At 39.6% G+C, this 23,562-nt stretch overlaps 1 protein-coding gene across 1 annotated transcript in view; it reads left to right on the forward strand.

Annotated features, from left to right (window-relative positions):
* The first annotated feature begins 7,000 nt into the window (after positions 1-7,000).
* Positions 7,001-23,562, forward strand: part of SLC30A10 (solute carrier family 30 member 10) — a 46,774-nt gene continuing 30,212 nt past the window's right edge. Inside the window, exon 1 of the mRNA XM_037823668.1 lies at positions 7,001-7,451. Coding sequence (XP_037679596.1) covers positions 7,001-7,451 — 451 coding nt within the window. The remainder of the gene's footprint in view (positions 7,452-23,562) is intronic.

A 23,562-nucleotide genomic window follows, 5' to 3' on the forward strand; every position in this document is an offset into this window, starting at 1 on the left:
TTGGTACTTTTTCATCATCCTTGCTCTGTCCCTACCACACCACTGTTTTCCCTGAGATTACTAATGACTCTCATGACCAAAGCTAATGTTCACTTCTTAGTTCTTACTTTATCACTCTGCTGAATTTGATATTCTTTTTATTAACACTACTCATATGACTTGCCCTCCTGACTCGGACTCATTTTCTTAGTTGTATGTCTCTTCCATTGACTCTTCTTCCTTGATCTACTCCTTAGACTTTGGCCCTCTTCTCATACTACTTAAGTGGCCTCACCTAATCTTCGAGTTTCAAATAGCATTAATAGGATGCAATCTCTGCGTCAGAGCTTTAGGCCTCTATTCCAGCTGCCCACTGAATTCTCCTGAGTGTTCTATGGACATATCAGGTCAACATGTCCCCGAAATCTCATTTCTTTCTCCATCCCCAAACCTACTCCCCCCACAGTATTTCCTGCCTGGAAGATTAGCACTCACAGAATGTACCCAGTGAACCAAAACTAAAACCTGAGAGTCATTCTAGCAGCTCCTCCAAAACCTCATCACCCAGATTCATTCTGCCTGCAAAATGAATCTGCAAAACATAATTGCTGGTATCTTTGTTTTCTCCTGGGTGTCCCCTTTCATAGCTCTCTAGATTTTCTTCAGGACTTTTTATCTCATATGTTGACTATTATAATGGCCTCCAGTCTTATCTCCAGACGAGGCTTCACATTACCATGCATGTTTTTGATTTTTTTTCTTAAGTACAACTTATGAACATGTTTTTCTTCCCCTTAAAATCCTTCTATAGCTCACTATCACTTATGGGATAATATTTAAGTAACTCCTTTAACCTAGTCTGGCTCATTCTACCTGTTCAATTTTGTCTTCTGCTAACCTAGCATTGTCCCTTGCAACTTAACCATTTGGGTTTCCTGTAAACATGCTTCCTGCCTCTGTCTCTTTACCTCTCATTTCTGGTCTACCTGGTAAATCTCTCATTTCAAGCCCCGTTCCTATACACCTTTCCACCTAGCAGGGATAAATTCTCCAGTAAAAGAAAAGGGCTTCAAAAAGGACATGAATTTTGAGCTGAACCTTGAAGGATGAGTAGAATTTTAATAGAGAAGGAGAAAGAACATTCCAGGAGGTTCAAAGGCATGAAAGTACACACTATGTGTGATAACAGTGAATGTAACTGTTCCTCAAGTTCACGGAAATGTTGCTGTATCAGGTTACTTTCTTGGGGTAGAGCAGGAACATGTTGGAAGTAAAGTAGTTATCTTAGGTTAGTTGTCTTTTCCTTACTCCCTTGTTATGGTCTGTTTGAAATGTTCTTTTATTATTATTATTTTTTAATTTTAATTTTTTATACAGCTGATTTAAAAAAGTTTAAAAAAAAGAAAAGAAAAATATGCAGCGCCCCCTTGAGGAGCTGTTGGAGAATGCAGGGGTATTGGCCTGCCCCACCTCGATGGTTGCTGATGTACTCACAGACATAGGGAACTGGTGGTTTGATGGGTTGAGCCCTCTACCACAGGACTTGCCTTTGGGAAGACTGTTGCTGCAAAGGAGAGGCTACTCCTCCCTATAATTGTGCCTAAGAGCCTCCTCCTGAATGCCTCTTTGTTGCTCAGATGTGGCCCTCTCTCTCTAACTAAGCCAACTTGGCAGGTGAAATCACTGCCCTCCCCCCTACGTGGGATCAGACACCCTGGGGAGTGAATCTCCCTGGCAACGTGGAATATGACTCCTGGGGAGGAATGAAGAACCGGCATCATGGGATGGAGAACATCTTCTTGACCAAAAGGGGGAAATGGAAGGAAATAAGCCTCAGTGGCAGAGAGATTCCAAAAGGAGCCAAGAGGTCACTCTGGTGGGCACTCTTATGCACAATATAGACAACCCTTTTTAGGTTCTAAAGAATTGGGGTAGCTGGTGGTGGATACCTGAAACTATCAAACTACAACCCAGAACCCATGCATCTTGAAGACAATTGTATAAAAATGTTGCTTATGAGGGGTGACAATGGGATTGGGAAAGCCACAAGGACCACACTCCCCTTTGTCTAGTTTATGGATGAATGAGTAGAAAAATGGGGAAAGGAAAAAAAAAAGGGGCACCCAGTGTTCTTTTTTACTTTAATTGCTCTTTTTCACTTTAATTATTATTATTGTTATTTTATTGTGTGTGGTAATGAAGGTGTCAGGGATTTTGGTGATGAATGCACAACTATGTAATGGTACTGTGAACAATTGAATGTACGATTTGTTTTGTATGACTGCGTGGTATGTGAATATATCTCAATAAAATGAATATTTTATTATTCATTTAGGAACAGCACATAGAAACTCAGTTGAAAGCAGGTACTAAATATAGCATGCTTTCAAGACTAATGAGTGTGTGTATTCGTATACCTAGTGTTTCAGTTTCCTTGACTGCTCCAGCAAATACCATGAAATGGGTTGTGGAAAACAATGGGAATTTATTAGCTCATGGTTTTGAGGTTGGGGAAAAATGTCCAAATCAAGGCATCATCAAGGTGATGCTTTCTTCCCCAAAATTTGCGTTCTGGAATTGGCTGCCAGGGATCCTTGGTCCTTAGCGTGTCACTGGCGGCATCTCCTGGTCTCTCCCTTTTCTGGGTTCCCTTGATGTTCAGCTTCTGGCTGCTCCCTGTGGCTTTCTGTCTCTGTCTAAATTTCATTCTGCTTATAAAGGACTCCAGTAATAGGATTAAGACCCATCCTCACTGGGTCGGGCTACACCTTAACTGAAGTAACCTCATCAAAAAAGGTCCTACTTTTTATAATCAGTTCCCACCCTCAGGAATTAATGTTTTTCTGGGGTACATACAGTTCCAAACCACTGCATCTAGCTTAAGTGAGATAAGTTGGAATTTATCTGTCACATTTTTTTTGTACTCAGAATCATAATTTCTTTTGATTTATGGCAGCTCAGAATGCTTTATCTTACTTGGTTTACCTTTAGTAGCTGTGTAAACTGCCCATTTCTTCATCTTTTAGATGAAATCTAAAAGTCTAAAACCTACTTCAGAGAGTAACTCTACCTCATAGAGTACGGTACTTGGAACAATGTTTAGCACATAAGTAATAAGTAATAGCTAATGTTATTATGACCATGATGATGCAGAGTCAACTGGAAGATGCTACTAATATATAGCTCTAATTACAGTAGTTACTTTAGCTTTTAATTGTTTTCCTGCAAACCAACATAAATGCTTTCAAGCGACCAGAGTTTTTAGTCCATGAGAAAAACCTGAAAAATGAATCAAAACTAATAACTTGCCTTTTATACTATATTTCCTGGCCATTTTGGAGAAGGAGATTTGACCATTCTGCCTTTTTGTGGTACAAAGACATCTCCAGGCTATTTTGTGAAGCTTGACATGATAAAACTAATCACAGAAAACACTGACATTTGTTGCTTTGAAAGGAATTTACTATAAATGACAAGACACAAAAGTGGTTATGTACTTAGTATTCACTGCTGCAAAAAATCATGCAGGTCAAGGTAAATTTATTACTGGCCCTCTCACTGGGCTACCAGTGTATCTGCGTTTCATTTTCCATCTTCACAATTTCTAGTTCATCCATGAGTGTGTTTAATATAGTTTTTTTAAAACTTTTTTTCTTAGAGAAATTATAGGTTTATAGAAAAACATGCACAAAATACAGTGTTCTCATATACCACTCTATTATTAACATCTTGCATTAGCATTTCTTGCAACTGATGGAAGAACAGTCTTATAATTGTACTATTAACTTCAGATCATGTTTACATTAAGATTCACTGTTTGTGTTGTACAGTCCAGAGGATTTTCTTTTTCTTTTTTCAGTCTTCACGCCAGCAAATTATATACAACCCAAAGTTTCATCTCAGTATCATGCTGTTTTGATTACTGTGGCTTTGTAATAAGTTTTAAGATCAAGATGTGAGTCCTCCAACCTTGTTCTTCTTTTACAAGATGTCTTTGGCTATTTGGGGCCCCCTATCCTTCCATATAAATTTAACGATTGGCTGTTCCATTTCTGCAAAGAAGGTTATTGGAATTTTGGTTGGGATGGTGTTGAATCTGTAACTCATTTTGGGTAGAATTGGCATCTTAATATTTAGTCTTCCAATCTATGAACATGGAATGTCCTTCCATTTATTAAGGTCTTCTTTGATTTCTTTTAGCAATGTTTTGTAATTTTCTGTGTATAAGTCCTTTACATCCTTGGACAGATAAATTGCTAGTTATGTGATTCTTTTAGTTGCTGTTTTAAATGGAATTTTTTTTCTTGATTTCTTCTTCCAGTTTTTCATTACTAGTCTATAGACATCCTACTGATTTATGGGTGTTGAGCTTGTACCACACCACAGGGCTTAAAGCAGCTTCACCCCAGGGTGTCCCACTCAATCATTTCTTACACTCCTTTGCCTGTCTTAAACTGCTTTTGCTTGGAGGACAAATTCTGGGAGGAGGCACACTGGAGAGGAGTTTCCCAGGTCAGTCTTTCTGAGCCAGAATAAGGCCAGGGATCTACAAAAGGAGCGTGTCTGGCTCCAAAATTCCTTGGGGAGGAGTTGAGGGATGATGGGTCAGGATGGGTGCCAGGATCCTCTCCTATGGCTCTTTGAAGATGTGTTTTCTTGATTCCTCACTTGCCCAGTAAATTCAGCTCATTAATTGTTTTCCATAGTCTTGAGGAATTGTAATGTTTTTAATTTCCTTCTGCCATTTTTGCCTGGGGCAGGCTGGAATAATGAAAAATAGGGTGGGATGGGGGTGGGATGGGGGTGGGGGTGGAATGTTTTAGGTGCTCTTTTTTACTTTATTTTTGGAGTAAGGAAAATGTTCAAAAATTGATTCTGGTGATGAATGCACAACTATATGATGGTACTGTGAATAATTGTACACTGTAGATGATTGTAGGGTGTGTGAATATATCTCAATAAAACTATATAAAAAAATCAGGGATCAGTGATTGGACCACACACCCCTGGACGGTGGGGAACTAGGTCTTTATATCCCACCCCGGCACCAGCAAGCTGTGTCAGGGGTGAGGTTGAGTACCTCATTGCCGCCTGCCAGGAGACTGAGGGATGGGTGGCAGTAGCCACCCCTGCAGAAAGTGCAGTTCACCAGTGTTTGCCATGATTTACCAGCCCCTTCCTCCCACTATTTCCTGGATGTTGCAGTGCCCTACAAGATCCCGGAGTTTCAAAACAGTTGACTCAGACAGTTCTTGCCTGGTTAATAGTTCTGGTGGAGGGACTGATTCTAGGAGATTCCTACTCCACTATCTTCCCAAATCCTCTCTAAAATAGTTTTTAATTATGCCATAAATCCCATGAAGTCTCCGTGAATCGGACAGTAACAGCAACTCCTTTGGCCTGCTGGTGGAGAGGCTTTAAGCTGAGATCAACAGAAGAGCACTTCATAAAACAAGCAAGGAGAAGGCATCTGCCAAAGAGTCTGGGCAGATGACCTTACTTATACCTGATTCCAGTTACTAATACTAGGCAACTGTCATAGAACATGTTCATGAGCTGTCCGTAGCATCAAAAGTTTGGGAAGGCAGCTAACACTCTCTTGTTATTTCAAACATAGTCCAGCAAAATACTGGCCATTTACTTATTCCAAATAAATTGGAGTGCCTGCACTGTGCACAGTACCAGAGGATTCAGTAGTGAGCAAAATTAAACGTGATTTTTCTTCTGTGTCTCCTTGAAATAGTTCTAGTTTACATGCAAAATCAGGCAAGCAGTAGTGGACAAGGAGATGGGGCAATGAACTGGGGCTGTGTTCTTAGTTACGAGGCCATTGCCTCAGTGACCCTTACTGAGACACGAGATTATCCCTGTCACCAATAGTAGCATGCTGAGAACTGTCCTTTTATAGTTGAGACGATAATGCAGGAAAACTAAATCAACCATATTCTGCCATACCAACATGTATACAAACATGTATACAAACATGTATATACTGTCTTGTCTCCACATCCTTTTGGCTTCAGAATAAAACTCATTGAAAGGATTGTCTGCACTTGCCATCTCCAATTTCTCTTCTCCATTTTCTTGAATCCACTTCAAGTTGTGTCCTCACCACTAGTATCAGTCTTTATTTCCTTGAAGGTTTGATAGGCTTTCTAGGGAGGCTACTCCAAACAACAGAGGCCGCTGCTGCTTAAGATATGCAGGAACTGGTAAGCCTTTTAAAGCTATAAATGTTTGACAGATGATAAGATTAAAACAAAACCAAACCAACAAACCAAAAAACCTTCCTGACATCAACTGTAATCAAGAAATGATTATTTGGCTTTCTCCCTGAAATTTAAAGGGATTCTATCTTTAGTTCCTCCAGCTTAAAGGTGTTTTACTTTTCATGAATTTGAGGGATGTTTTTCTCGTCTTATTTATGGAGAATGTTTGGGAGTAGGGTGATTGGTTATTCTAGGTCAGTGGGCAAGGAAGGAGAAACATCACCTGGCTTCACCTTTGACTTTTCAATTTCACAGATCCAGCTCTGATCTCTGGATTAGTGATCCCTGGAATATTCCCTGTTCCATTCAGTAAACAGTATTGAAAACTATTTTCACATCAAGTAGACAAGATATAATTGCTTACATCAAATGACTTTTCTCAGGAAGAGCACACAGAAGCTGGGAAGGCCATAGCCTCTGATGAGCTTCTGCACAATTCAAAGACAGAGAAACTCTTGACTTCTGTAAGTAAACACACAAACAACACCAAAAAGTTCCTCAAGCCTATATCTGAAGACAGTGTCTTCCATTTCCATAAATGCTAGCTCATGTGACTTCTCTTGCTTAATTGCCCTTTAAACTGTTTTATGGCTTTACAGCAGCCTATAAAAGGTGATTTCCAAATATGACAAGTGCTGAGAGGCTGAAGGAGAGCGCTATCCAGTAGTTGTGATCACTAAATTTGCAGCTGCTTCCCTAAGGGCTCAGCCTTCCCAAGAAAGTGAGAGAAACTGTGAGAGAACCGAGCTGCCATGGGACGATACTCTGGAAGAAGCTTCCGTTTAATCCTCATGTGCATCATCAGCCTCCTCCTTTTTGTGATGGAGCTAGTGATCTCCTATATAGGCAACTCCCTCTCCTTGGCCTCCGATGCTTTCGCTGTCCTTTCCCACCTTATTTCCATGATCGTAGGTTTGGTTGGTACAAGGGCCAGCAAATTACAACAGCACAAGAAGAGCACTTATGGCTTGCTCCGGGCAGATGTGGTGGGAGCATTTGGCAACTGCATTTTTGCTGTGGCACTGATGTTCAGCATCCTGATTGAAGCTGTCAAAAGGTATATCAGTCCGCAGAAGACAGAGGAAGCACTGCTAGTTCTCAGTGCTGGAATTATCGGGCTGTTCTTCAACGTTCTTAACTATGTCATCTTCTTGGACTGCTGTTACTGCACTGCACCCAGGCCCCAGGGAGACATGGAAACAGGTAAGTAGCTCCTCAGATGGTTGTAGGAAATTTGGTCGGAGTCCACATGGGCCTCTAACGGTGCTAAGCCAAGGCCGGATTCATTCTGTCAGCCTTTTGTCTCCTTGACTTTACAAAAGTTGTTTGAACAGAGATTTTCTCAGAAGAAAAGTCACCACCTGTCCAAAGTTCCTTATGAGCTGGGTGGCAGCAGGCCGTTTTCATGTTGACAGTCTTCTTTACTTTTTCCTCACATGGAAAGAAAAGTGTATTCAGATGGGTAGGGAGGGAATAAAGGTGCTCTACAGCTGTGGAGGGAGCAACCTGAAAGAATGTGGAGTTGAAAGTTGTCTCCTTTAAAATGACTGATTTATGTTTACCTAGTGTGACGTCACTATGTTTTAATTTAAAATAAATATTTCAATGTCTCCATAAACTATGTTCAAAAAATACTGGACTACATAACCGGCTCACATGCAGCAAAGATTTAGACAATCGACTAGGCTGATAAATTGTTTGGAATATATCCAAGGACTGTTACTTAAGATGGAAACAGAAAAGATAAAGAAGATGATCTTAGTAAATGTAACTGTTTTGAATGGAAACATTTGTATTTATTTATTGTTAGATCTGTTTTATTTGAAAAAAGAAAACGATTTACACATGAATCTTTATAGGAGTCTTAGGAATAGGTACCTGCCTCGCGTCTTCTGTCAAAAAGACCAAATTAAACCTTAGGGGAGAACAATAGACATAAAAGATGCTTCTTTATTAGACAGGAGCATATGTCTTTACTTTATTGCCACAAGAGGGTTTTTTATTATTATTTTTTACATTAAAGCTTCTTGCAGAAGAGAAATTTCCAGTGCTTCTTTTGGAAGGAGTCCTATAGTGTGAACAGACCTGGTTAAAATCCTGTCTCTACCAAAAAGCAGTGGTAGGCAAGTCACTCAACGCCTTGGCTGTGTGAGTCTCCACCTGTAACGTGAGAGTAGTAAGGACTGTTCTACTTTGCTAATGCTGTGGAATGCAAAACCCCAGAGATGGACTGGCTTTTATAAAAAGGGGGTTTATGTGGCTACACCGTTACAGTCTTAAGGCCATAAAGCATCCAAGGTAACACATCAGTAATCGGGTAACTTCACTGGAGGATGGCCAATGGCTTCTGGAAAACCTCTGTTAGCTGGGAAGGCACCTGGCTGGCATCTGCTCCAAAGTTCTGGTTGCAAAATGGCTTTCTCCCAGGACATTCCTCTCTAGCAAGCTTGCTCCTCTTCAAAATGTCACTCACAGCTGCACTGAGTTCCTTCTCTTTGAGTCAGCTCATTTATATGGCTCCACTGATCAAGGCCCACCCTGAATGGGGTGGGGCCATGCCTCCATGGGAATACCTCATTAGAGTCATCACCCACAGCTGGGTGGGGCACATTCCAAGCAAACCTAATCAGCACCAAAACGTCTGCCCCACAAGACTACTCAAAGATAATGGCGTTTGGGGGACACAATACATTCAAACTGGCACATTCCACCCCCTGGACCCCAAAATGACATTATCTTTCCAAATACAAAATACATTCATTCCATCACAATATCACAAAAACTTAAATCATTTCAGTAACAAAAGTTAAGTACAAGATCCTATCAAAATCAATTACAGGTGTGGTCAGTCCTAAGGCATACTTTTCCTTTAGCTGTGGATCTGTGAACTTAGAACAAGTTATGTGCTCCCAATATACAAAGGACAGACATTCATAGGATAAACATTTCCATTTCCATAAGGAAAAACTGAAAAGAAAACAGGGTTAACAGGACCAAAACAGTTCCTAGAACCCACAGGACAAACTCCATTAGATTTCAAAGTCTGAGAGTCATTTACAGAACAATGTTGCATCCTTGGGGCTTGAGAGAGTGGGAGTCTAATGCTTCCTAAGGGCCTTTGTGGCAGCCCTTTCCTCTCCAAACACTTGGGTGAGTGCTCCAACATATCCACACGCTGGGGAGACCACCTTCTTGGCCCCACCCTCCTCAAACATCGGGGCAGCTCCCGGATTCCCTTCCATCTCCAGGGCACATGCTCAACCCCTTCAGAACAGTGGGGTGGCAGCCAGGCTCTCCCCAATTCCCTGGGAATGTGCTCCACCCTCTTTGGGGCTTTGGGTGGCAAGACATTTCCTGAGCATCGAGGTGGAATGCCCACCCTCGACCTCCAGGGCAAACTCACCGTTTCCATGCGTGTGGGCTGCTCCACTCTCCCAGCCTAAGGCCTCTTTACTCCAGACCTCAACCTCCATGGCTCTGTCTTTGAAGAAATTTTTCCTTCAGTTTGTTCCTTGTCTGTCTTCTCCAGTCCAGACTGACAGCAGCTCCATCTATAAAGATCTCGCAAAAATTCTGTTGGCATCACATGAAGCACACAGGAGTCAAAGCCGTCAGACAATAGGACTTTCCACAAATCCTTTCTGGATAATTCCATCTCCAATCTTGGCTTGTACCGAAACGGTGGCTGGGCTCCATGTTTGGTTAAATCCTCATGTTGGGCTGTAGCTTCTGATATTCCACCCCCTGGAAGCTCGTAATTTTCCAAGCCATCAGCTTCTGGTTTCTTTGAACCCAAGAGTTCAGTTCTAAGTTTATCTCTCTCCACTAGCATTTTACTATAAGCTGCAAGAAGAAGCCAGCGTACCTCTTCCACATGTAGTCTGGAGATCTCCTCAGCTAAGTATTCCAGGTTGTCACTTTCAAATTCTTCCTTCCATCTGACATGAGGATTCAATTTTGCCAAATTCTCTGCCACTTTAAAACAAGGATCACCTTTCTTCCAGTTTGCAACAACACATCCATCATTTCTGCTCAAGTCCTCATCAGAAGTATCTTTAGAGTCCATATTTCCATAGTCTCTTTAAAGCAGTTTTGGCCTTTTCTATCAAGCTCCTCACAATTCTTCCAGAATCTTCCCCTTATCCATTTGAAAAGCCATTCTAACATGTTTGGTATTTACAAACTCAGCAGCAAAAGCACCCCACTTCTCTGGTACCAAAATCTAGTTTGCTAATGCTGCGGAATGCAAAACACCAGAGATGGAATGGCTTTTATAAAAAGGGGGTTTATTTGGCTACACTGTTACAGTCTTAAGGCCATAAAGCATCCAAGGTAACACATCAGTAATCGGGTACCTTCACTGGAGGATGGCCAATGGCATCTGGAAAACCTCTGTTAGCTGGGAAGGCACGTGGCTGGCATCTGCTCCAAAGTTCTGGTTGCAAAATGGCTTTCTCCCAGGACATTCCTCTCTAGCAAGCTTGCTCCTCTTCAAAACGTCACTCACAGCTGCACTGAGTTCCTTCTCTTTGAGTCAGCTCATTTATATGGCTCCACTGATCAAGGCCCACCCTGAATGGGTGGGGCCATGCCTCCATGGGAATATCTCATCAGAGTCATCACCCACAGCTGGGTGGGGCACATTCCAAGCAAACCTAATCAGCACCAAAACTTCTGCCCCACAAGACTGCATCAAAGATAATGGCGTTTGGGGGACACAATACATTCAAACTGGCACAAGGACTAAATGAGATGCAAAGTGTTTAGCACTTGTTAGACACTTGATAAATAGTAATTATTTAATTGTAATTGCTGCACTGGATTTTAAGAAATTTCAAGTTTTCCTTACTTGATGCTGATTAGTTTTCTCTCACTAGTAGGGGCATTACATAACTTAGCCTGGGGGTGTGAGAGTCTAAGTTTGCATTCTTCATCGTTTTCCTCCTATCTTTTCTGACATTAAAAATTGTGTGAGTTTGGTCTAGTCCTCATTGTATCTCTCTTAATTTTCCTATTGTTAGAATGTATGTCATGAGAGTGCCTATAATGTGCTAAGTATAAAAGGGAACAAACAAGAAACTCTGTTCTTGATCTAGACTCAATATAATGAATCACTTAATTAGGGTCTCATCTTTTTGTAAAAGACAATTATTAGTTAACTTGAGACCCTATGCTTTGGTTACACCAGTTATCATATGAAAATTGCTACTTGAGGGTCCACATAATGAAATTCTAATACTTGACATAAGACAAATATATGTTTATTTTCTTTCCGGGAATAAATTTAAGGCAAGGAAGACTATTTCAAAATAAATGGCTGGAGTTACCATTATGTTTTCAATTGCCCAATAATAGTTCTAATTTTGCCTTTACACTTGACACATGATGTTTACCTGCATAACAAAAGCAATTTAGGCAAAGGGACTGATTCTTTGACCAACTTGAAAATTGGTAGATAACTATATTTCTATTTTTATAGATTAAATTATCAGGCAGAATCTAGCTCAGCTCTCAGTTGGGAAACAGTGCTTTCCCATGTTGATGTCCATGCTAAAATAATAACAAGTGGCTTAAGACAAAATTTCACACTATGTGGGATTCTATTGGCTCAATTCCGTAGTATCTATATTCTGTTACAGTGTTTGATTAGATAACTAAGTGATAGGTACTGTACACGTGTAGCTAATGCTTTAAGATCCATGTTCCATGTTAACATTCTTATTTTGGTAGTTTTTGGTGTTGCTGACTTCTTTGATTAGATGTTTTAGTGTTTTAGCCCTCCAAATAATTTTTGGATACCAACTTAGCTTCTTAACATTTGTCTCATACATAGTTACCACTTCTACTGAACCATATATTTGATATTCTTTCCACCACCTAAATACATTAGAAGAAAAGAGTAAATGTTCAGCTTAGACATGTCTCATAAATTGGCACTAAACCAATTTCAATTGGCTCACATTTCAAGAAGAAAATACTAAAAGGAGTAATCTATACATATAAATGTATACAAGGCAGTATAAATTACAAGGGAAAACGGGTTCTTGACTTTAAAAGATCAACCTAAATTTAGTAGGAAAAAGAATTTCTATGTCTCAAACGCAAACTTGCAGCACCTTGAAGTACCTATACACCAGAGAACTGCTGTTACCTCCATGTTTAGTGATCACTCAGGTAATCCTACCGCTTCTTTTGTGGAATCTTGAGCCTGAGAGTTTTTTACTTAGCAAAGTGACGGTCTCCCCCTAGTTGTGTGGATTCTTTACTTGTTCTGCTTTATCTATCTGGCTTACTAATTGGTATCTTTTATATTTGATATTTGAAATCATAGAAAAGTAAAAACTAATCAAATCACAGACTTTAAATTAAATATCTTATTGCAATAAAGCAGACTGTATATACAGTTATGACTAAATATCCCTGGCTTTTTTAGAGTCAGGTAGGCTGAGAATCAGACATAAGGGGCCAAAAACTTAAAAACAAACAAAAAAAAACCTGGGAGAAAACAATGACTAGAAGATTTAGATGAGGTGAGCCTGGAGGTTTGGGATCAATACCCAGCTGATGTGAGACTATCCTGTGCCTTTGATGTGAAAAAGTGTGAAAGGTTCAGGTGATAGTGGAGTGGGTACTTTTGCCTAAAGTGAAAGGCAAAGTGGAAAAAGTAAAAATTGCAAGCATGAAGGAAAAAAGCAAACAAAATAGGTTTGAAGTCCAAAAGTATGATGGCTATATGTGTAAGCGTGTTTGGGGAAGGGACTGGGGGAAAGGCAAAAGGAGTGAAAACAACATGTAGATCCAGATCCTAGGAATTACCTGTCACCACGATTTTCTTTTTCTAGACTTAGGGATTAAATTTGCTTTCTTTACAGTTTTCCTCTTTGTTTGCTTTATTTGGTTTCCCTTGGCTTTCACATTATCTTTTATGTTTTCATGTTATTTTTAATTATTTTTCAGGCCTGAGTTTTCTTTAAAATTTGACTAGTAGAACTCTTTTTGCTCTTGATGTGTACTTGGACAGTTACCGTGCTGTACCTTTATTTTAAAATCAAAAGGTAATTTTGAGAAGCTCACTTTCCCAGTATGATTGCTTTTGCTCTATTTTGCATGTTTTTCTGTCTAGGTTAGATCAAGCTTGTCATTAATCTTAACTTTGAATTTCTTTTTTTAAATTTTAAATTATTTTACAAAATGCATTTCCTTCAACTTTACTTAAATCAATTTTCTTTTGATTCCAAATTGTGCTCTCTCTCTCTTTTTTCAAACCACCCTTCTGGCATGTTCCTCCCTCCAGCGTTAGAGGCAGTGAAGGCACAGGAATCAGCCAAGCTCATTGTGGAGGAAGCTTTTAACACCCCGCGGATTATTTGCCCTCCCAAGCTTTGACTCAGTTCTGGAGCTGAAAAGACTGCGCTGATGGGAAGTCTTTCATACATACAGTCCTGTAGACACTGAAACCAAGTTGGGCTTTTTTTTTTTTTTTCTTACAGGAAGTTTTATCCAAAGACAAGCAAAGTAGGCAAGGCTCTGAGAGTTTTAGGAGAGACAACTAGCAAATACCATGGAGTAAATACGATTTTCAGAAACTACACAAATGACAGCAGCTTTGCAAGCTGGAAAGAGGGAGAGTTTTCTAGGCAAAGATTGTTACCTCTTTGTAGTTCAGAAACAGGATTAGAATATTTGGGAATTTGCAATAATTATTAAATGATTTTTAAGAAGCATGATGTTTACTACCCAGAAGCTGTTACTTTGCAGTTTGTCTGTACCTAACAGCCACCATTGTTTTCCAAGCACCAACTAGTCTATCACGATGGGTTTTGAACAGCTAACTTCTGCATGAGAGGTTAGCAATATGCATAGACACACATATCACAGTGTCTATCCCATAGTAGTTGCTTAATAAATTGTATTACATCGCTCTTTCCACGCTTTCCTGACAGCTGGCTTAACCCCTCACCTCTCGTCTCCCAGTGAAGGCAATCTGGGTCAGTTTCTTCCAATATGCAGAGGCTGCTCTGACAGATAATTGAGTTAAATTTTAATGAAAAATGAACGCTTATTGACATCTGTGAGTTGTCAGGCACTGTGAGAGTATAAAGCACATTATTACAGCACTAGATATTAGGCATTTGGAGAACTGTGGGTTTTACAAAGTAATGAAGTAGGGAGAATGGCTGCTGTTTCCATTTCTCAGACAAAACAAAAGCAAAAACAGTTTCAGAGACATATCCACAATCATATAGCTAGTTAATGGTAGAGTGCAAAGAAATTAGAACTTTGAGTGTAGGCCCTTAATTAAAGACCCTACTGGGCTTAGTCAAGAAAAAGAAGAAAAAATCATGCACACTGAAAACTTATTTGGTAATTACAAAACAGCATATCAAAAAGTGCAAATTAACATGCCATAAATTAAATACTAATTCCAGTAGCTGAGTGACCTTCAGAAAGTTACTTCAACTTTCCAAACCTCAGTTCCTTCACATGTAAAGAGGATAATATCTATCTCTTAAGGATGTTGTGAGGATTAAATGATAATGTATGCAAACTGCTCAACATAGTGCCTGGCACACAGTAGACACTCAATTAGTGGTTGGTGATGTTAGTGGTGGTGGTGGTGATAGTGATGGTGGTGATGGTGACAGTGATGGTGACGGTGGTGACGGTGATAGTGGTGGTGATGGTGGTGGTGGATGGTGGTGGTGGTGATGGTGGTGGTGGTGTTAGCGGTGGTGGTGATACTGGTGGTGGTGATAGCGGTGATGGTGGTGATGATGATGGTGGTGGTCATGATTGTCCAAGGTCTGAAGAGAACAGGAATAACTGAATACTAGTAAGAGCCTCTGTGGACTAGTCCCTTGCCCTATTCCACAGCCATGGACTGGCAGCACACCATATCCTTGTCCAACACTCTTAATTGTTTGCTGTTAGTCATACATATGATCGACACAGATCCATCACCTCTGCTGGGAAACCACACACAATCTATGTCTTACTTATGATAGGTTAGTGGTATCCTTTGTGGGGTGAACCAGAAGGAGCCTGGATGAGTAAGACATGTTCTGGGACTTCTTCCCTCATTCGCTGGGAGTGATACTGGGGAAGATATATACTGAGCTCATCTCAAATACAATTATACCTTTCAAAGAATCTACTATATGCTTTTCTTTTGACAAAGAATAATACCTTCACGGTGTATTACTTTTCAGAGGACTCTCATCTTTAAGTGCACAAGATAGCATTTTGTAGAAGGGTATTAATTATTTTTTAAAACTGTTTTAATGTAATAAAATGTCAATATGTCACTCATTAAAATAATGCAAATGTAATCCATAGACTAGATTGTTATTTCCAATTTTCAGATGAAGAAATTGAGGCACCAGATGTTGTATGGTTAACCTGAAGTTGATGTTAGAACCAGGACTTTGGATTTCCATACCTCTCTTCTGCCACAAGACGTTTTGCCTTTTAAATATTTCCTTACAGACAGTCTAGTCCAGGGAGTAATTATTCCTATTTTCCTTGCTGGGAAGCTTAATTTTCCAGGAAGATGGAGGGTAAAAGTAAGCTTATTATTTTGGTTTTTTGATTTTTTTTTTTTTGCCAGATGTTTACAAGTTGTAGAGTATATATCTGTTATTTTTACCTTTCTTGCTCTTTTAGTGGAGATAGTAGGCTTTTTTCTTTTTATTAGAGAAATTGTGAATTTACATAAAAATCATGCATAAAAAACAGGATTTCCACATAGCACTCTTTTATTAATAACTTGCATTGGTGTGGTACATTTGTTACAATTGATGAAAGCACATTTTTATAATTGTACTAATAACTATTGTTACTCTAGTAACAAGCATACAACTTAACATTTCTCCTTTTAACCACATTCAAATATATAAATCAGTGCTGTTAATTACTTTCAATTATTTTGGGTGTATACCTAGACGTGGATTTGCCAGGTCATATGGTAATACTGTACTTAATGTTCTGAGGAACTGCCAAACTATCTTCCACAGCAGCTGCACCATTTTACATTCCCACCGGCAATAATGAGTGTTCCTATTTATCCACATCCTCTCCAACACCTGTAATTTTCCATTTTTTAATAGTAGCCACTCTAGTGGGTATGAAATGGTGTCTCATTGTGATTTGGTTTGCATTTCCCTAATTGCTAACAAGGTTGAGTATATTTTCATGTGTTTTTGGCCTTTCGTGTATCTTCTTTGGAGAAATGTCTATTCAAGTGCTTTGCCCATTTTTTAATTGGGATATTTGCCTTTTTATTGTGGGGTTGTAGGATTTCTTTATATATTCTGGATATTAAACCCTTATTGGATGTGTGGTCTACAATTATTTTCTCCTGTTGTGTAGGTTGTTGTTTTACTTCCATGATAAAGTCTTTTATCATACAAAAGTTTTAAATTTTAATGAGTTCACTTTTATCTATTTTTTCTTTTGTTGCTTGTGCTTTGGGTATAAAATCTAAGAAATCATTGCCTAGCACAAAGTCTGGGTAATGCTTCCTCATGTTTTCTTCTAGGAGTTTTATAATTCTGGCTCTTATAGTTAGGTCTTTGATCCATTTTGAGTTGATTTTTGTATATGGTGTGAGGTAAGGGTCCACCTTCATTCTTTGCATATGGACATTTAATTTTCCCAACACCATTTGTTGAAGAGACTATTATTTCCCAATTGAGTGGTCTTTGCCTCCTTGTAAAAAGTCAGTTTGTCATAAATGTGAAGCTTGATGTCTAAACTCTCAGTTTGATTCCATTGGTCTATATGTCTGTCCTGTTCCAGTATCATGCTGTTCTGATTACTGTGGCTTTGTAATCAAGATCAAGATCAAGACATGTAAGTCCTCCAAACTTGTTCTTCTTTTACAAGATGGCTTTGGCTATTTGCGGCCCCTTGCCCTTCTATATAAATTTAATGATTGGCGTTTCCATTTTTGCAAAGAAGGTTATTGGAATTTTGATTGGGATGGTGTTGAATCTGCAAATTGCTTTGGGTAGAATTGACATCTTTACAATTTTAGCCTTCCAATCCATGAACATGGAATTTTCTTCCATTTATTTAGGTCTTCTTTGATTTCTTTTAGTAATGTTTTGTAGTTTTCTGTTTTACAGGTCCTTTACATCCCTGGTTATATTTATTCCTTGATATTTTATTCTTTTGATTGCTATTATAAATGGAATTTTTTCTTGATTTCTTCTTCCAATTTTTCATTGCTAATGTATAGAAACACTAATGATTTTGGGTGTTGGTCTTGTACCCCTACACTTTGCTGAATTCATTTATTAGCTCTAGGAGTTTTGTTGTGGATTTTTTATGATTTTCTGTATTTGGGATCATGTCATCTGTAAACAAAGAAAGTTTTTCTTTTTCCTTTCTAATTTGGGTGCCTTTTATTTCTTTTTCTTGCCTAATGGTTCTGGCAAGAACTTCCAGTACAATGTTGACTATCAGTGGTGATAGTGGGCATCCTTGTCTTGTCCTGATTGATCTTAAAGAGAAAGCTTTCAGTCTTTTACCATTAAGTATAATGTTAGCTGTAAGTTTTTCATTTATGTCCTTTATCATATTAAGGAAGTTTCCTTCTTTTGCTAGTTTCCTACCAGTTTTTATCAAGAATGGGTGCTGGGTTTATCAAATGCCTTTTCTGCATCTATTGAAATGATCATATAGATTTTCCTGTTCATTCTGTTAATGTGGTGTATTACATTAATTGATTTTCTTATGTTGAATCACCCTTGCATACCTGGAATAAATCGCACTTGGTCATGTTGTGTAATTTTTTTAATGAGCTGTTGGATTTGGTTTGCTTGTATTTTGTTGAAGGTTTTTGCATCTATAGTCATAAGAGATATTGGTCTGTAGTTTTCTTTTCTTGTATCTTTATCTGGCTTTGGTATGAAGGTTATGTTGACCTTATAGAATTAATTAGTGGGCGTTCCCTCCTTTTCAATTTTTTGGAAGAGTTTGAGCAGGATTGGTGTTAATTCTTCTTGGAGTGCTTGGTAAAATTCCCTTGTGAAGCCTTCTGATCTGTGGCTCTTCTTTTTGGAGTCACTGTAGTTTTATGTGTGTGTGTTTTTTAATGTGTACAACTATTTCCTGATAATTATGATGTACAGCAGTTCTGTCACCATTTTTATGAAGCAATAATATCTAGAAACTTCTTTTCCTTAGCATGTCTTCCAAAGTCCATATCTTGATATTTATTGTTTATATCTGAGAAGATATGCTTATTTTTTTTGAAATAAATTCATAGTTATAGGAACAGTTGCAAAAACAATACAAACCCCATACACAGAACTCCAGCATATCCTGACCCCCCTCCCCCAATACCCCAATCCACCAACTTTAACATGCTGTCACATCGCTATTTCTTTCCCTCCCTTCTTTCCTCCCTATCTATCATCCATCATCTATTGCTCTGTCTTCTGAACATATGAGAGCTAGCTGCACACATCCTTGAACAAACACTATAATTCACATAAACACTTCCCATGAACAAGAACATTCTTTTATGCAGTCCCATTAAGTGCAGCTAAGAAATACAAGAGATTCAACAATGATACAAAGCTTACATTCTATATTTCCTTTTCCTTATGTCTCAACTGTGTCCCTTTGAGCCTCCTGTCCTCCATCTTCCGATCCCATCCAGGTTCATCCTTGGCATTCAATTGTCATCTATTTAGACTGTCTTTTTTATTTTTTATTTTATTTTTTTCAATTGTGGAAACATATATACAGCCTAAATCTTCCCATTCCACCCCCTCCCTAGCCTTCCATTAGTGGGATTAATCACATTTAGAATGTTGTAATGCTCTTTCCCACTATCCATTACTAGTAATTTCCCTTCACCTCAAACAGCAACCCTACACTCATTTCTTAACTCCCCATTGCCCCTTCCCCCATTTCTCTTAACCCATACTCTACTTTTCATCTCTATGGTCATATTCTCTGATAATTTCTTTGTGTTTACCGTGGGGCTTAAAATTAACCTCTTAAATCCATAACAATCTTGTTTTTCTTTGATACCACCTTCACTTCAATAGGACACATAAACTATGTTCGTATACTCCTCCATTCCCCCACCTTCATATAGTTGTGTAAAATTACATATTTTACATTGAGTTCAAAACCACTGATTTGTCATTAGAGTTTGTGTATTTTATATCATGTAGGAAGTAAATAGTGGAGTTACAATTCAAAAATTATTGACTTCTATTTGTATTCCATTGTGGTTGGAGAATGTGCTTTGAGTATATTCATTTTTTTTTTTAAATTTCTTGAGGCTTGTTTTATGTCCCAGCTTATGGTCCCTTCTGGAGAAAGATCTGTGATCACTAGAGAAAAATGAGTGTCCTGGAGTTTTGGGATGTAAGGTTCTATATTTGTCTGTTAAAATTCTCTATATCTCTTTCTCCTTTCTTTGTTTCTCTGTTGGTAGGGCTCCCTTTAGAATCTGAAGTAGGACAGGTCTTTTATTGGCAAAGTCTCTCAGCATTTGTTTGTCTGTGAAGAGTTTAAGCTCTCCCTCAAATTTGAAGGAGAGTTTTGCTGGATAAAGTATTCTTGGTTGGAAATTTTTCTCTCAGAATTTTAAATGTATCATGCCACTGCGTTCTCGCCTCCATGGTGGCCTCTGAGTAGTCACTACTTAGTATTATGTTGTTTCCTTTGTATGAGGTGAATTGCTTTTCTCTTGCTGCTTTCAGAACTTGCTCCTTCTCTTCAGTATTTGAGAGTCTGATCAGAATATGTCTCGGAGTGGGTTTATTTGGATTTATTCTATTTGGAGTTCGCCAGGCATTTATGCTTTGTGTATTTATATTGTGTAGAAGGTTTGGGAAGTTTTCCCCAATAATTTCTTTGAATATTCTTTCTAGACCTTTACCCTTCTCTTCCCCTTCTGGGACACCAATGAGTCTTAAGTTTGGACGTTTTATTTTCTCTATCGTATTCCTGAGATCCATTTCGATTTTTCCGATTTTTTTCTCCATTCTTTCTTTTGTTCTTTCATTTTCTGTTCTGTGGACTTCTAGGACACTGAGATGTTGTTCAACTTCCTCTAATCTTGTATTGTGAGTATCCAGAGTCTTTTTAATTTGGCCAACAGTTTCTTTTATTTCCATAAGATTTCTATTTTTTTATTTACTCTTGCAATGTCTTCTTTCTGCTCTTCTAGGTTCTTCTTTATGTCGCTTATAACCTGGGCCATGGTCTTCTTCGTGTCCTTTAAATCCTTTGCCATGTTTTCATTCCTTGATTGTAGTTCTTTGATTAATTGTGCCAAGTACTGTGTCTCTTCTGATATTTTAATTTGGGAGTTTGGAGTTGGATTCTCCATATCGTCTGTTTTTATCATATGCATTAAGATTTTCTGTTGTTTTTGGCCTCTTGGCACTTGCTTTGTTTGATAGGGTTCTTTCAGGTTGTAAAAAAAAGTTACCAATCTAATTTTTCAGAAATACAAGATTGTGACGTACACTTTCTCTAACTGACCAGCAGATGGCGACCGCAAGTCACCTATACCCCTCAAGTCAGTTCTCCTCCACCTTGTCCCCGCAGTATGTGGGGAAATGATTCTTGTGGGGTTCAGATGGTGAACTCAGTTTGGGTGTGTTGCTGGAGCCGACCGCCCTGAATGTGGGGTGTGTGTCAGGGTGGCCAAGGAGGAAGGGCAGCTTTAATATTCAAACCCCCCAGGTTCCCGGAGATTCAAGGCTGCCGCAAGAGTCAGAGCCTCCATTTCAGTTCAGCCCCAGACCCTCTCTCTCTAGCTGACCCACAAACCACTGGACTTGGTGTAGTGTCCCTGGGTTTTCTGAGCGGGCACCCTTTCTCAGCTGTGATCTTCCAGGACTTCTGCTGAGGTAATGCTGTGCTACATCACCAGTGTGCGCCGTCCCTCAAGGGAAGCCCTGGGCCACCGGGCCATGTAGGGGTGCTCTCAGCCTGATGCAAAGATGGCCGAATGGAGGATCTCAACACCCCCTTCCTTTCACTGTTCCTCTTTCCCAGCTCCGGGACAACTGGTGGGGCTCTGGGCCGTGGGCATGGCCCCGGGCAGGAGTTTATCCAGCCCTCTGGGGAGCCAGCTGCTAGCCATGGGGTTTCTTTCAGCTTCTGGCTCTCCCCTCCACTTCCCTGTCCCTAATGGTATCTGCAGTGGGCTATCCTCCAGGCCAGACTCTGAGAGGCCAGCTCAGCCCTCTTGTGCTGTGTTTTACTGCGTGGCTCCCACTGTCACAACTGCAGCCGCTCCTGGGTTTTCCCTTTTTTTTTTTTTTTTTTAAAAAAACCAGTTGGTCTCCAAACGCCAACCCCTGGCTTCCCCACTCCGCACTGTGGCTGCAGGTCTTCCTGCCAGCTTACTCACTTGTTTCAGAATGCCGACTCCTGGTTTCACCAAGCATACGGCCCCTGTGGTACTAGCAGACCTCATCTCACCGGCACATCGCTGATACCAGTATTCTGGGTCACTTTCTGGTTTTTATCTAGTATTTTTCATGGAGGTGTTTTTTTGCCCTATCTCATCTAGCTGCCATCTTAGGTTCTCTTGCTTATTGAGTTTTTGAGGAAGTAACTTTTTATGAAATACATCTGTGTTCTTATTCTCTGTGTGCCATGACATACCTCAAAAAATATCAGATAGCCCAATAGGTAATGGAATAAAAATGTGTTTATGATAAGACACTAACTTTGCTCCCTGAATACCATTTAATTAAAAATGAGAGGTGGGTTTCTGCTTACATGCAACTAGAAAGTTAAAACAGTTATTCAAACCCCAAACCATAGAATATGCAAAATATCTGCCAGGAAATTCAGACCGAATTGAAGGAGAGTGCTGAAAGCTGGTACATGTCCCTCCTGATCTGGAGAAGGGGGCCTATTTCTCTAAAAGTGAGGTCCTGAGGGATACACTAATGACCCTTTACTCAGGTCAGTGAGGATGGGTGCTAGTTGCTATGGCAGAGCAGCAGAGAAGTCTGGTTGAGGAAGGAACTATCTGGACAGGCCATCTCTTTTTTCTGTAGATTCTTTACCAGAACAAACTGCCTGGAGATAGTACAGGAAGAGGAAAGAGGGGAACCTACAACCAGTTCTACAGCTGCTGACCAGAGCCAAGTGGCAACATGTTGGGGCTTTAAGGTCCAATAAATAACTTCCACTGATGAACCTGGAACTAACTGATAAATAAGAGATGAGGTAGTCAGATGGTGATAAAAAAGAGTAACTCAGTTTTTGAGAAAAGCTGGATTGAAGAAGGTAGCTTGGATATGTAGTCACAGTAGACGTCCTCATACTTAGCTCAGCAGTAAACTTACTCAGCCTCTTACAGGAAGAACAAAGAACTGGAGCAGCAGAGCTGGGCCCAGGAACAGATACTCTCTGAGGCCCAGATGGCCTGAGCTGGGCTTATTCTGTTTCTTCTTCTCCTCATGGACAAGGAGACAAGGGGAGTGCAGGTCCTTCCTCTAACACTCCTTGGCATTTTGTTCTCATCATTTGTGGCTACCCTTGAAGGACTAGGTGAGCAGTTTATCAGAACAGTATTGCTGCACTTTCATTAGCCTGTGTCCCCAGTACCAACCACTGCTTCCTTTGGGATCCTCTGTGGGACCAGCGTTGGCAATTTAAATACCACCTCCTCACACGATGACTGCTGTGGGTTAGTACAGTAAGTATATGAGATAAATTAACTCTGATGCCCACAAATGTTTAATATTGCTCACTGTAGTTTACCTGGTGACACAGAAATTATAGTGTAAAGCTGCTCTAATAATTCAATGTCAGAGGTTAAAAAAAAACAAAAACCCAAATCTAAACAATATGAATCCCCTCTTAGTATCAAACTATGAGAAATTAAAATTCAAAATTAAATAACTTTGCCCTTACGATATTCAAATACATCAAAGACTATGATTATTAATTTAAAGGCCAGCCCAAAGCCAAATTGAAACAAAAGAATGAAACCTCAAATCTTCCTCTCTATGCCTTACTCTACTCAGCCTCCCCCTGAACACAGTCTCAGTGCAAGGGGTCTCATGCTTGGTAGCAATAGTTTTAGCCTGGGTTGTTTTCCACCGGAACAGGTGTTATTCCTTCAGAAAAGCAGGTTGGGTAAACGCGGCATTTTCTTTGGTGTTCTGCACTTTCGCTACAATACATCCACATGTGAATTTCTTTTCATTTATCCCACCAGGGTTTCATTGTGCTCCTCAAGTCTAAGCACTATGGCTTTTTAAATTCCAGAAGACTTTCAAGTATTGCTTCTTTTAGTGTTTCCTCTCTCCCACTCCTA

Source organism: Choloepus didactylus, chromosome 2, assembly GCF_015220235.1.
Source record: "Choloepus didactylus isolate mChoDid1 chromosome 2, mChoDid1.pri, whole genome shotgun sequence".
Taxonomy (NCBI): Eukaryota; Metazoa; Chordata; class Mammalia; order Pilosa; family Megalonychidae; genus Choloepus; species Choloepus didactylus.